This window comes from Cyanistes caeruleus, chromosome 5, assembly GCF_971803275.1.
Source record: "Cyanistes caeruleus chromosome 5, bCyaCae1.hap1.1, whole genome shotgun sequence".
NCBI classification, from domain to species: domain Eukaryota; kingdom Metazoa; phylum Chordata; class Aves; order Passeriformes; family Paridae; genus Cyanistes; species Cyanistes caeruleus.
Genome location: NC_141705.1, coordinates 59,461,796 through 59,474,413, shown reverse-complemented (window position 1 = coordinate 59,474,413; position 12,618 = coordinate 59,461,796). Strand labels below are relative to the sequence as shown.

At 39.0% G+C, this 12,618-nt stretch overlaps 1 protein-coding gene across 26 annotated transcripts in view; it reads left to right on the top strand.

The window, feature by feature from the left end:
* The window catches only part of WDFY3 (WD repeat and FYVE domain containing 3), a 157,489-nt gene that overhangs the window by 138,485 nt on the left and 6,386 nt on the right, over positions 1 to 12,618 (top strand). For all 26 annotated transcript variants that reach the window (XM_086889639.1, XM_086889634.1, XM_086889636.1 and 23 more), the window contains 13 exons: positions 18 to 98; positions 507 to 561; positions 914 to 1,033; positions 1,707 to 1,824; positions 2,984 to 3,090; positions 3,633 to 3,786; positions 5,358 to 5,449; positions 5,794 to 6,006; positions 7,705 to 7,852; positions 8,664 to 8,818; positions 9,100 to 9,258; positions 10,583 to 10,762; positions 11,804 to 11,986. In XM_086889639.1, coding sequence (XP_086745765.1) covers positions 18 to 98; positions 507 to 561; positions 914 to 1,033; positions 1,707 to 1,824; positions 2,984 to 3,090; positions 3,633 to 3,786; positions 5,358 to 5,449; positions 5,794 to 6,006; positions 7,705 to 7,852; positions 8,664 to 8,818; positions 9,100 to 9,258; positions 10,583 to 10,762; positions 11,804 to 11,986 — 1,765 coding nt within the window. The remainder of the gene's footprint in view (positions 1 to 17; positions 99 to 506; positions 562 to 913; positions 1,034 to 1,706; positions 1,825 to 2,983; positions 3,091 to 3,632; positions 3,787 to 5,357; positions 5,450 to 5,793; positions 6,007 to 7,704; positions 7,853 to 8,663; positions 8,819 to 9,099; positions 9,259 to 10,582; positions 10,763 to 11,803; positions 11,987 to 12,618) is intronic.

The window sequence follows — 12,618 nt, the reverse complement described above, 5'->3', positions numbered from 1 at the left end:
TTTAACTGCTGCTGCAGGTTTTTGGCTGTGGTGCCATCTCTGACCGACAGCTCAGAGTCGGTGTCTGGGCAGAGACCAAACACCAGCGTAGAGCAAGGGTAAGTGGTTCTGTTCCTCACAACCTCCATGGCTCCTCAGTTTCCAGTAAATTATGCTTACATTGATGTCAGGATTATCTGGAGAGTATAAGAATTAACGTTATAAGTATACAGATACATTCTGAAAGGAATTAGAGTGCTGAAGCCATCAGATTTATACAAGTCGTTAAAAATATTTTACTCATCAGCCACCACTTGATCTGAATTGCATAATTAACTTGCATAATTTTTACAGTGTGTGTTTAGAGTTCTAAAAAAAGGTACTGCTAAAACAAAAAGGATCAGAGACATGTTCTTCTAATTGTTGTGATTTATAACTTTTAATCTTGAGATTTAGGATTGTCTTGTGAAGATGTAACCCACCTCTTACTGCAAAGTCAAAAAAATTCACTTTCTTCTTCCCGCTAGGTCTGGCTTGCTTAGCACTTTAGTGGGAGAAAAATCTGTTACTCAAAGATGGGAAGTAAGTATGAAAATGTTGGGTTATTTTTTGTGTTAAAGTCCACATTTTGTAGTGATACATAAATAATGAGTACACATAAGTTGCATCCTCTTATTCTAACAGGTGGAACATACTGTTATAGGAAGTGTATCTCAGCATTTAATTTTTAGTATTTCATGATATCATCATGAAATAGGAAATGGTTCTACTGTTGAAAATGCGGGAGGAGGGCTGTAGTAAAAGTAGAGGGAGCATTGCAATATTGAAGTAAGTTTCTGTGTTTGGGGTGGGCTGCACATTGACAGACTGGCAGGTTGACATTTGATTGTTGTAAAGAGAAAACTTTACTGTGCTGTTATCTGTATTTCTTAAGAGAGGAGAAATCAGTAACTTCCAGTACCTGATGCACTTAAACACTCTGGCTGGCAGATCCTATAATGACCTCATGCAGTACCCTGTCTTTCCCTGGATCCTCGCAGACTATGACTCAGAGGTAAATAAAACATCTTGTCAGCCTTGTTAGTAATCTCTTATAAGTTGGAGGTTTCTATTTTGTTTCTCCCACTTCTCAACAGGCAGGGTATTAGAGAATCCTGGCTGTGCTGATTTTACAGATGTTGTTGGTCTGTGCGCAGGTGAGGGCTGGGATCCAGAGAGAGACATTTTCCCCTCTGCCTTGCAGCAGTTCCTATAAATGTCTGCATTAGCTTTAAACTGAGTATCCAAAGTATGTTATCCTCCTCGTCCATAAGATTGTGGTAGGAGCTACTATGAAATCTGGCCCCAGAGTGAAAGAATTTGCTTTTGAAAAAGGAGAAACATCCTATTAATGTTTTTGTGGACAGCCATTGCCACCAACCCGACCATTACATAAAATATTGTTAGGGGGCTTGTTGAGTATTTGTGAAAAAATTATGGGGAATTGGGGACAGGATAAGAAGAGCAGGGCATAAGTTATGCAGAGCCCAGATGTGATTTAAAATAAAGCATGTTGGCTCTCTTGGATCATACTGAAGGACTGCTTTAAGCATATCCAACACTGCACTTGCTGTGTAGAAAGCAGGGATAACAGCCTTAGGAGGTAGGTGGTGTTAACTGTGGTAATCAGCAGTGTTGAAAGGATGTGGTTTGGTTTTATAAAATTGTTGTCTGTTTTATTTTTAAAGGAGCTGGATCTTACAAATCCCAAAACATTCAGAAACCTGGCCAAGCCCATGGGAGCTCAAACAGAGGACAGGTTAGCCCAGTACAAGAAGCGATACAAGGATTGGGAAGATCCCAATGGTAAGTAATAATCCAGCCTGCACAAAGAGCAGAGGAACATGTGCCTGTCATCATGGGAGGAACTCATAGATTTTTTTATAATGTGGGTAAAGAGATCTGGATATGGATGTGCAGAACTCCATGGTTTTTTAGTGACTGTCCAACAAAGACTAAATTAGAACAAATATTGGCTTTCTTTCTGTGTTGTTTGCTTTAAATCTAAATGACAGCTTTGTTTGTATGTAAAAACAAAGACAGAACAGTTGCACATTTAGATGAGTTTAACATTTTCTAAAGACTGGAATGGGCAGGTACATGAGGCACACAACCAGCTGTGTCTGCTAATACAGTTTAATTGCTGCTGCATAAAAATTAGTAGTACAATGAATGCAAATGCTTCTGCATTAACAGCATTCCAGCTTTTTCTTTTCTAAACTTAAAGTGTGTTTTTTTGACTAAGGAAACAGCTTAGCTAAAGAAGCTTCAGAATGAGATGCAATTAAGTTATCTATTCATGATTTTAGAGATTCCTTATATATTGAAAATAAAACTTTCATGTTTGGCAAGACAAGTTTTCTTGTGTGCTTTCATTGAAGATAGCAGCCTGTTTAACTACTGCAGTGCTGTTCTGTGTCAAACAGCAGTAGGAGGACAGAAATGTCTAGAAATGAAGACATTCATTTCTAGAAACAAATAAGTATTTTCTAAGTGTTCTTATGCAGACATTTTGCCAGGAAATTAAGAAAGTGAAAGCTGTACAAATTCTGTAGGCAACAGTTCTGATACATATTTCTGCCCAAGATTTTAAATCCACAGTAAAAAATAAGACCAAAAATTAAAAAAAAAAAAAATCTTTCAAAAAATGTTTCTTCAGCAGAAATCACGGTAGTTGCACTGCAACATTTCAATTAGTTAAAGTAAAAAATTAGTAATCAATCAGTAATGTTTTGCAGAACCCTGTTGAATTAGGGCTACTGCACTGCAACCCAAACTCAAGTGACAAAACATGAAGCTTTCAGACATCTGAGAATGAAAATTAAAAATTCCAATTTTGAATGTGTCCAAGGCCACAGAGTAATTACTTTAAAACGCAGTGTTAATTTATTTTTTTTTTCCATTAGTACTGATTCTGTCACCTAACTACTTTATTTCTCCTATGTGTATAATTTTTGATCTGCAGGGGAAACCCCAGCTTATCACTATGGGACCCATTATTCCTCAGCCATGATTGTGGCTTCCTATCTTGTCCGGATGGAGCCTTTTACTCAGATCTTCTTAAGGTTACAGGTAAAAAATACATCACCTCACTTCGAGTTTCTTGTCTGCTGTGTATTTCAGACATCACTGGGAAATAAGATCAGTCAGCTTTGTTTTCAGCAAATATCATAGAAGAAACACCTTTTAGCAGAGTTCTTGTTGCCTGGCAGGTTTTTGATGTCTCTTTTTAAAAGATGTGATGGAATTCACCTTTTTTTTCTTCCCCTTGTATTTTGACCATTTTTCTGAATGTACGCAAAACAAAGTATCAGCAGACAAAAACCGAAACAAGTTTTTTTAGTGAAAAGTATTTTGCTGTTTCTCTGAAAGAGACTAGACTTGAAATCAGACAGAAGACTCTTTTCTTAAAGTTCTTAATATGTGTATCTGTATTTTCTGTTATCATGTACCTGAAAGTAAGGCAGCTGATTAGTTGGGTTGTGTTAGAGAAAGAAATGTGCTATGTTCTAGTGCCTTCATTTGTCAGAGGATGTTCTAATTTGCCTTCCTGGCAAAGCCTGGCATACTGAGGGATGCTGTTACACTGATGTGCTCCTCTCTCTGGCCGGCAGGGCGGTCACTTTGACCTGGCTGACCGCATGTTCCACAGCGTGCGCGAGGCCTGGTTCTCCGCCTCCAAGCACAACATGGCAGATGTGAAGGAGCTCATCCCAGAGTTCTTCTACCTCCCCGAGTTCCTGCTCAATTCCAACAATTTTGACCTAGGTAAGGAGTAAGAGCCTGATAGCAGCGCTGTGGGTGGGAGAACAGCCAGACAGACTTCAGGTGTTTTCTCAAGCAGTGAGTGTTCATTTTAAGCAGTTAATACAAAGTGTCTCGTGAGAAATGCAAAATCAGTCCCTGAAAGTATTTTTGTTTGGAGTGGTGGTTTTTTTGTCAATTTTGGGCTTTCTACCAGTTCAAAATATTTTCCTTGAAGTCTCTCTGCTTTGCATTTTTCTCCATGTAACATATTCCTCTATGGTGCTTGCCATCTTAGTTGTTTATTTTTTTAAGCTTCTCAAAATCTGTTTGACAAATCTTCACTTTTAGAACTTCGTTTGAAAATATTACTAAAGATTTTTTGAATTGTCAGCTTTTGTAACAGTGATTATTGAACAGGAGTCATGTAGGAGACCTGTTTGCTGGAGATGCATGTTACTTATTATATTACACTCTTAACAGTGGCATTAAGCTCTTATATTCTGAGATCTGTGCTGTGAATCTTATAGCAATAATAAAGATTAATCAAATCATAGGTTTTACTGGCCTCAAAGCCTTTATTCAAAATCCATTGTAAGAGGTTGGAAGCACAACCTTGCAAAAAAAGAAAAGCTAAACCCAGAGAACATCCTGCAAAACCTCTCCCAGCTGCATTTTACACAGAAGAATATGGATATTACTGAAAAATGTTGAGCTCTTGTCCACTTATCTTTGAATCTGATAATTTTGAACTGCAACCATAGGAAATCCTTCACTGAGCGTTTGAACCAACAGTAGAAAATGTTTTTTTAGGAACAATTGTCAAACACTGAGATACTTTTGATTGTGGTAATTTGTAGCAATCCTGCTCCCCTTCCTTCCAGGCAAAAAGAAAAAAATACTTGGAAGTTTAGTGATGCGAGTAATGTTTCTGTTGAAGCATTGCCCTTATTTTTTGTGTATCCCTGTATAGTTGGAAATTTGTTGGTGTTCCTCTGAGTTAATAGGAAGTATGGAATTGTTTCTTGACAAGTGACAGAACAAGAATATAACTGAAGAGTTTTACTAAATATATTTTTGATGATCACAACATGCCACTATTTTATGTCCAGAGTGAGAAGGGGACTGTCCAGAGTAGGGTGGATGTGTTGTGCCCAGGCCATGTGCACATGTGGGGAATTACAAGTAACCTTGGGCATAGAGCTTGCAGAGGATACCAGTTAGCTCTGCACTGCTAGGAAATGAGTATTTGGCTACACATCACAGGAGTACAGGCTATTCTCAGGAGTAAAATGACCATTTCATTCTATGACATGATGCTGTCTTCCTCTTCAGAAGCCTTAGTAAGGAGTATTTGGATTCTTTCTGCTGAAAGCAATCTTGTATGAACATAAATGAGGCAGAATTTTTCATGTTTTATTGCCTGACATTTAAAACGAAGATAGCTTTTTAAAGGAAAGACTGAAGTGACTTCTTTTATACATACAAGATATTAGAAATTGCTTTTTGTTTTTCACTTTTCTTTCATCTTTGTTGTTGGAGTTCAGTTTCAGTGCTTCTGTCCAAATTTTTTCATTATTTTTGTTTTTTATTAGGTTGTAAACAAAATGGCACTAAACTTGGTGATGTAATACTCCCTCCGTGGGCAAAAGGAGATCCTCGTGAGTTTATCAGAGTCCATCGGGAGGTAATTTGAATTTTAATGGTGACAGTAGAAAATGTCTGTTGGGACTTTACACTGCAGATTAATCTAAGATCAATTTGTGCAGTCACAGGCCGGTTTGTGAATTCAGGGTTGATGTCTGATTCTTGCCAAGAATCAGGTCTACAAGGTCTGTAGAATGAGCATTTCCCTCCCCTTCCTTTTTGGCTACAGAATACTTTGAGGCAAGACTTGCATCAATGAAAAGCTTTATCAAAACGGAACAAAAATATGTCAAATCATGTTCTGCATTTTTCCTTGTGCGAAGTGTAGTAAACTGAACCAATGAGCAATTTGTCTCATTTTAATGCATGTCTTCTGAATTTCAGGCTCTGGAATGTGACTTTGTTAGTGCTCACCTGCATGAGTGGATTGACTTGATCTTCGGCTATAAACAGCAAGGTCCTGCTGCAGTAGAAGCTGTAAATGTCTTTCACCATCTCTTCTATGAGGGACAAGTGGACATATATAACATCAATGATCCATTAAAGGAGACAGCTACCATAGGATTCATTAATAACTTTGGACAGATACCAAAGCAGGTATACCCTTCGTAGAATTCTTATTTTCCAGTTAACACTCAAACTGAAATGTGTTAGTATAAAACAAGAAGGTGTTTTACGAGTGAAACTTCTTGGGAGTATTTATTCATAAATATTCTTCCAATGCTATGAAATCATATATATTTCCATCATAAATTACACAAACATCAGTTTTGAGCTTTGCTTGTGTGATTAGAAATGTCTTTTTTCCCCTTTACCTCCTTAAAATAAAGGCTCAACTTGAACTATGGCTCAGCTCTAAAAATCAGCATAAAAAAAGGGAAGTGTGTTCCTGCTGCAAAGTCATAGGAGTGAAAATGCGACTTCAATGTAAAGCCTAGTGCTAGAGTATTTGAAGTTGCACTGGAATAAAATAATTTCTATAATAACTTCTGCTCCTTTTTTTTACCCCAGTCTCATGGGTGATTCACTCTTTTAGGATGGCTGTAGTTAAAGAGCTAAAAAGACCCATTTTTGGTGCACTTTTAAAGTTTGTGTTCTCTTCAAGAAACTATATTAAATAATTCAATGTAATATTAAATATAGGGGTTCAGGTTTGGTGGGGGTCTCAGTGTTGGTTGTTTTTATTTGGGTTTTTTATTGGGCATTTCTTTGGAGTTTTTTGCTATTCAGTGAAAATCTTAGATGTCATTGGTGGTGAGTATTTCCAATCCTAGATCTGGTGGAAGCCACAGACATCAGCAATTTGCTGAGAACTCAAGCCATGCATTGGAAACTCTCAACTCAGCTCAGCACAAAATGTTTCAGGACAGCCACAGCATACTTCTTGTGGCAACACACTTAGACCTGTCTTTCATTGCTTGGAAGGAAGGCTAAGAATTGCTCATCTGTCTTCTGTGGCTTTTCTCCTTTCCCTTCCTTGCTCTCTCTCAATAATCTAATTACATAGTGGCTGTAGAGTTTTTTCCTCTTATGTAATAACCAATCCCTGTGTTGTGATGATGATAAGACATGGCCCAGCTAAAGCCAGATGGACAGACAGGGACTGGGGCAGAGGGCAGGGCAATAGAAGAACACTGCAGCTGAGTCCAGACCTCTGCCTGAATCTTCAGATGCCAGTTAGGTACAAACCTGTGGTGAAATCTACCAGGAATTGCATGATGCTTTGCTAGAGGAAATAGACTGCAATAAACTTGGGAAACTCAAAACTTCCTTAAGGCTTTGTTGGTGGTGAGTGCTCTTAGAGCACATTTTTGTGTAGAGTTTTGCTGTTCCCCTCTGTTATTTTCCATGGAGAATACAGGGCAGGCTCTCTCAGTGACACAGCTGCTGTGCATTTTTGCACTCCTTTCCTGCATGATGTAACACGCATCTTCTTTATCTCTTCCACTAGTATTGTGCCTGGCAATTTGGGTTTGTATTTTAAAAAGTTGTGATGCAAAACATTGCAGAGCTGGTGGTGTGTTTGGCAGAGGGCTCTCCCAGACTCCATGAGGGTACTGAGATGCCACAGCCTGAGGGGGCAGAGCAATTTTGCTCCTTGTTGGTTTTCATATTGTTTGCTGAAGGTCTTTGAAATGTTTACCATGAGTTATTACTGAATACTGAGAGCAGTAAAGTAACTGACCTGCAGAATTTTTAGAAGGAATACTAGAAGTAGTTATGATCTTTTTAAGCTTGTAAAGCCCTTGTAAACCTGTAATTCTTGATGATCATTAGTTTCTTGATGAATTTCAGCTCTTCAAAAAACCCCACCCACCAAAGCGTGTTAGAAGCCGTCTGAATGGAGAGGCTGTGGGAACCTCTGTGCCCCCTGGTTCCACAGGTGACAAGATCTTTTTCCATCATTTGGACAATCTGCGGCCATCTCTTGCCCCAGTGAAAGGTAAACTTTAAACCCACAGTAGTTATTGCTGTTTCTTTGCCCAAGCATTCAGTTTCAGCAAGATGGTACTTGTCCATCTTTTTCTTATTTCTAATATTCTTACTGCCCATAGTTTTGTGAGAGGTACAAGTTCAGAATGTCCTAATGCTGTATGATTGTTCTTATATCGTAAAGGAACTTGGGAAACACCATAGCTGTATCAGTTTAATATGACATTTTTTTAAATAGAGGGATTAAATGAAGCCCAAGCATCTCTTTGTAAGTTTTAATTTAAAAAACAACATTCAGAGTATGTTGTTTCTGGGCCAGTGATCGCCCCTGTTTTTGTGATTTTCACAGCAAAAGGTTTATTTATCACAGTGCTGAGAAATATAAAGAATATTGGGAGAAAAGTGTGGTGTTGGTAGCTGCACTGAGACAAAAGAAATGGTTTTTGACTTCTTATCTGACATCAGACTGAACAAAACTTAACTGTCTGCGAGGCAGGTAAATGGTATACAGGGATTTCTTTCCTAGGAGAGTAAAGGACTCTGTGGCTCCCTCCTGTAAAGACAGAAGGACATTCTATTAAATGGGGCATAGCAGGGTTTAGAGAGAAGACTCTTAAGTCAGGAAATTAGAAAGCACTAATCTTTTTTTGGCTCTGCATTTGTTAGGAATGGAGCAAAAGTTGTCATCACTGCAGCTGAAGCAAAGAATGTATAAATAGCCACTATAGAGACCTTGCTCTGGCAGAGCAGCAGGTACTTAAAGGGATCCAATAGTATTTGTTTCTCCCAGCAATAAAACATAACTCCATCTTCTCTTTCAGAGCTCAAAGAGCCTGTGGGGCAGATCGTGTGTACTGATAAAGGCATTCTGGCAGTAGAACAGAACAAAGTTCTCATCCCCCCCACGTGGAATAAAACATTTGCCTGGGGCTACGCAGACCTCAGCTGCAGACTGGGTACCTATGAGTCAGACAAGGTTTGTAATCTGAAATTTGTTCCAGCAATCAGTATTCAGTGGTGAAAAAGAACAACAATGGACATTTATTTCACAGGGGCACGAAATAATCTTCTGCTGCATCAGTTTTATTGCTTCCTCTTGAGGATCTTCATCAGAACACTGTCAGAATAACATTAACTCATAGTAGTTTTTTACCAGGTCTTAGTGGCTTAATGACTGCAACGTGGCAGCCAGGCTTCTATTTTTTATTCTACAAAGTACTAGTTCTGCAAGTGATTCTTTGATTTCTGTATTTTTAGGCCGTGATTGTTTATGAATGCTTGTCAGAATGGGGTCAGATCCTGTGTGCCATTTGCCCCAACCCCAAACTAGTTATCACTGGAGGAACAAGCACAGCAGTATGTGTGTGGGAAATGGGTGTCTCCAAAGAAAAAGCTAAAGCCCTTACACTGAAACAGGTAAAATACAATAAAACTGCCTTTCATGTAAATTAATGTTATAAGATCAAAGTAATTATGTAATGAGTGTTGCTCACCTTTGAAACCATGAGTCCAGCAGATCTCTGGAGAATGGAGTAGTTGAGATAGGAATCTGCACTGAAAGTGGGGAAAATGCATCTTTAAAATTGGATTGTTTTTAAGAATAGTGGATCACCTGGAGTTTTCTGGAGAGAAAAGGAATTTGGTAATGATGTTAACAAAATTTTACAATTTGAGAAATGATCTGCTCTGTAGTGTTATGTGTAATAGCCCCATCTAAAAACTGTGTCAGGAAAGACAGTGAAAGGAGGCTGCCTTAAAGGTTAATTTTCCTCTTTTTAAAAAAAAAATAATTACTTTAATTGCAGTACTTTTTAATCTAAAACAATGCTTTAACATCAGCTGCAGCTAAATGCAGAGTAAGTTTTGTGTGTTTACTAAAAAAACCCAAACCCATCAAATGTAATCATAAAAACCCAACCAGAACTTCGTCAAAATATTCTAGCAGCTGTGTATCATTGTTATAGGTTGTGTCACTGTTCCATTGGCATCTCAACAGTGGGACATTTTTTTTTAAGAGGAAGTCTTTACCTCAGATTTATGAAAAGCAATTTAGAGAATTATTTAATAACTTCCCTTGTGCAGTAGTCCGCTGTCCAAAGCTCCTTTTTTAAAGTGTTTTACTTAAAAGCTTTACAAGATGAAACATTGTATCTTAAATTTTGGGGCAGTGTATTTGAATACATTTTCTGTATTCAGCAAGTTTTATTTTAACTGAGTAAGGTGCAGTAATCTGGCTGTATTTCAGACTCTTTTCCCAATAGTTAGATTAAGCCTAAAATGTAAAAAAAGGGCCCAGTGTGAGTAGATGCTCCTGGTTTTTTCCAATTGACTTTGCCTTTTTGTTTGCAGCCCTTTCTTGTCTCTTTTGTTGTCTCTTAGTTATCAGCTGTTGCCATAGGAGTCATTAACTTTTATTTTCAGAATGTAATTTCAGGTGCAGCCTGGAACACTTTCTGACTTTATAAACAGGCTACTGATGGAGAATGGGGTTTTCTTCAGTAGAAGGATCTAACATCAGACCCTTGTTTTGTCAGAATTCTTTTTAAATTGAAAAAAATACTACTTTTACCATTTTTAGTTATGAAAATAGTTATCAACTGAAGACTTAAAAGGTGGCTGCCTCTTCTGATAGGATATTCTGGTTACATTATCTGAATCTTTCAGGTAAGAGTGAAATTTAATGTGAAATTTTTGTGGTCTCTCTTGATACCTACTTTTGGTCCTGACTTGTGTTTTGCAGGCACTGCTGGGTCACACCGACACTGTCACATGCTTAACGGCATCGCTGGCCTATCACATAATTGTGAGTGGATCCCGGGATCGCACCTGCATCATCTGGGATCTGAACAAGCTCTCCTTCCTGACACAGCTCCGAGGGCACAGGGCTCCAATTTCAGCACTCTGTATAAATGAATTAACGGTGAGAACCAAACTTTGTCTACCAGGCTGCAGTGGGAACAGTAGCAAGAGAAGGAAATCATGAAACCAACGGAAAAAAAAAAAACAACCCACTAGGCTCTCCTGTTAATTTGGCAGAACTTGTATAATTCATCTGAAAACTGATTAACAACTGGCTTAGGGAATAATTTGTGTCATTTGTCCAGAGCCATGGGTGGGTGCATTCCATGCAGAGTGGCTTGAGCTCAGAAGAGGTTATTAACAGTGCTGGAAGCAGTATAGTTAGTGTGACATTCCAAGTGAGCTGCCAGACTTACCACAGGAGCTAAGACAAGCTTTTGATGCATGACCTTGGTTGGCTTCTCTTGTCTTAAGCTGAATTTAAAGGAAGCAGGGGATACCTTGGGTGAAAATGCAGTTTCAGTTGTGGTGGAAACAGACATGGCCTAAAGGCTTCTGTCCCTGGTGGTTCTGTGAGTTATCCATCTCCCATGCATGGCCATGAGGGCTGGATGGACGCTGTTGCAGCTGGAACAGATGCAGTGGTTGAAATAAGACAAGAGTGGGCTCTAATGCAAGCAGGGGGCAGCAAGAGGCACTGTTTATTAGCTGCTGCTGGTCTGGTGGTAGCGCTGCCAGTGCTTCAGACTGCAGCTGCTGTTTCCCTCTGCACTAGTTTGGACTGTTCCTAATAAGGAAGAAAATTAAATTTAGGGTGGTACATATTTGTGAAAAAGAACAGAGTCAATATGAGCAGTCTGTGGAAACTGAAAGTGATAAAAATAGGCTGTTGTTATGCTAAGAAAAGTGGAGGAATTGGTCAGCTCATTCTGTGCTGTAAAAGAACAAATAGGTCACTACTAAGTGTGGTTTTCTAGGTAGAGTTTTTTTTAAAAAATATGCATATAATCCTAAAGGTTTCTTAAACTGGCCAGACTCCCCTTGAATAGAACTCCCTGAAAAGTGCCAGCCTTTCAACTTGGCTTATGAATGAGCTTATATTTTTGCTGAAGAATACCTGCAACTTTGTATTGAAATCTTTAGGTGTTATTTGTCTTTGCAGGGAGACATTGTATCATGTGCTGGCACTTACATCCATGTGTGGAGCATTAATGGCAGCCCTACTGCAAGTGTAAACACCTTCACTGGCCGAAGCCAGCAAATAATGTGTTGTTTTGTGTCAGAGATGAATGAGTGGGACACTCAGAACGTCATTGTAACAGGGCATTCGGATGGAGTTGTCCGGGTAAGTATCAGGAATCACTGCCTGGAAAATAAAGTTTATGCCTTGGTTGTAGTAGTATTTAGATAAGTGGTGCCTATCCACAGCCAGCACAGTGTCCTGGCCAGGACCAAAAGCAATCCTTCAGTACTTGGGAGTTTCACCAGAACAATTCTTCCTCCTTTTTGATGCCCCCTCTGGGATGTGGTAACCAACAATAGTCAGCAGAGCATACATTTTCCTTCCTGCTCTGTTTTGGTCACCAGCTTTCATGCCTGGAGACTGTTGTTTTGGTTCACCATTTTAGTTTCACACACCTTGAGACAGTTCATTTTGCTGCCTAGAAAGAAAAGGGAAACTTAGTGTCATCTCTGATCGCTACAAATTGTCTTAACTCAATTTTCAGTACTTTTGTGCACAGCCTTGTCCAGAGTCTGCTGGTCAGACAGCTGTGTGGAGTGTATTCAGGTGTGAACACAGATGTCCTCTTACAGCTTCTAGTCCTTAAAAACAGGATTTAGTATGGAGATGTGACTTGCCTTGCACGCTACCAGTGTGAATACACAGTTCTACTAAGCCATTTTAATTCTGCAAGTAGCTCAGGAAAAAGCCAAGAGTTCAGTAAGTGCCACTCTGCTTATCCCCTCTCTCTCCAG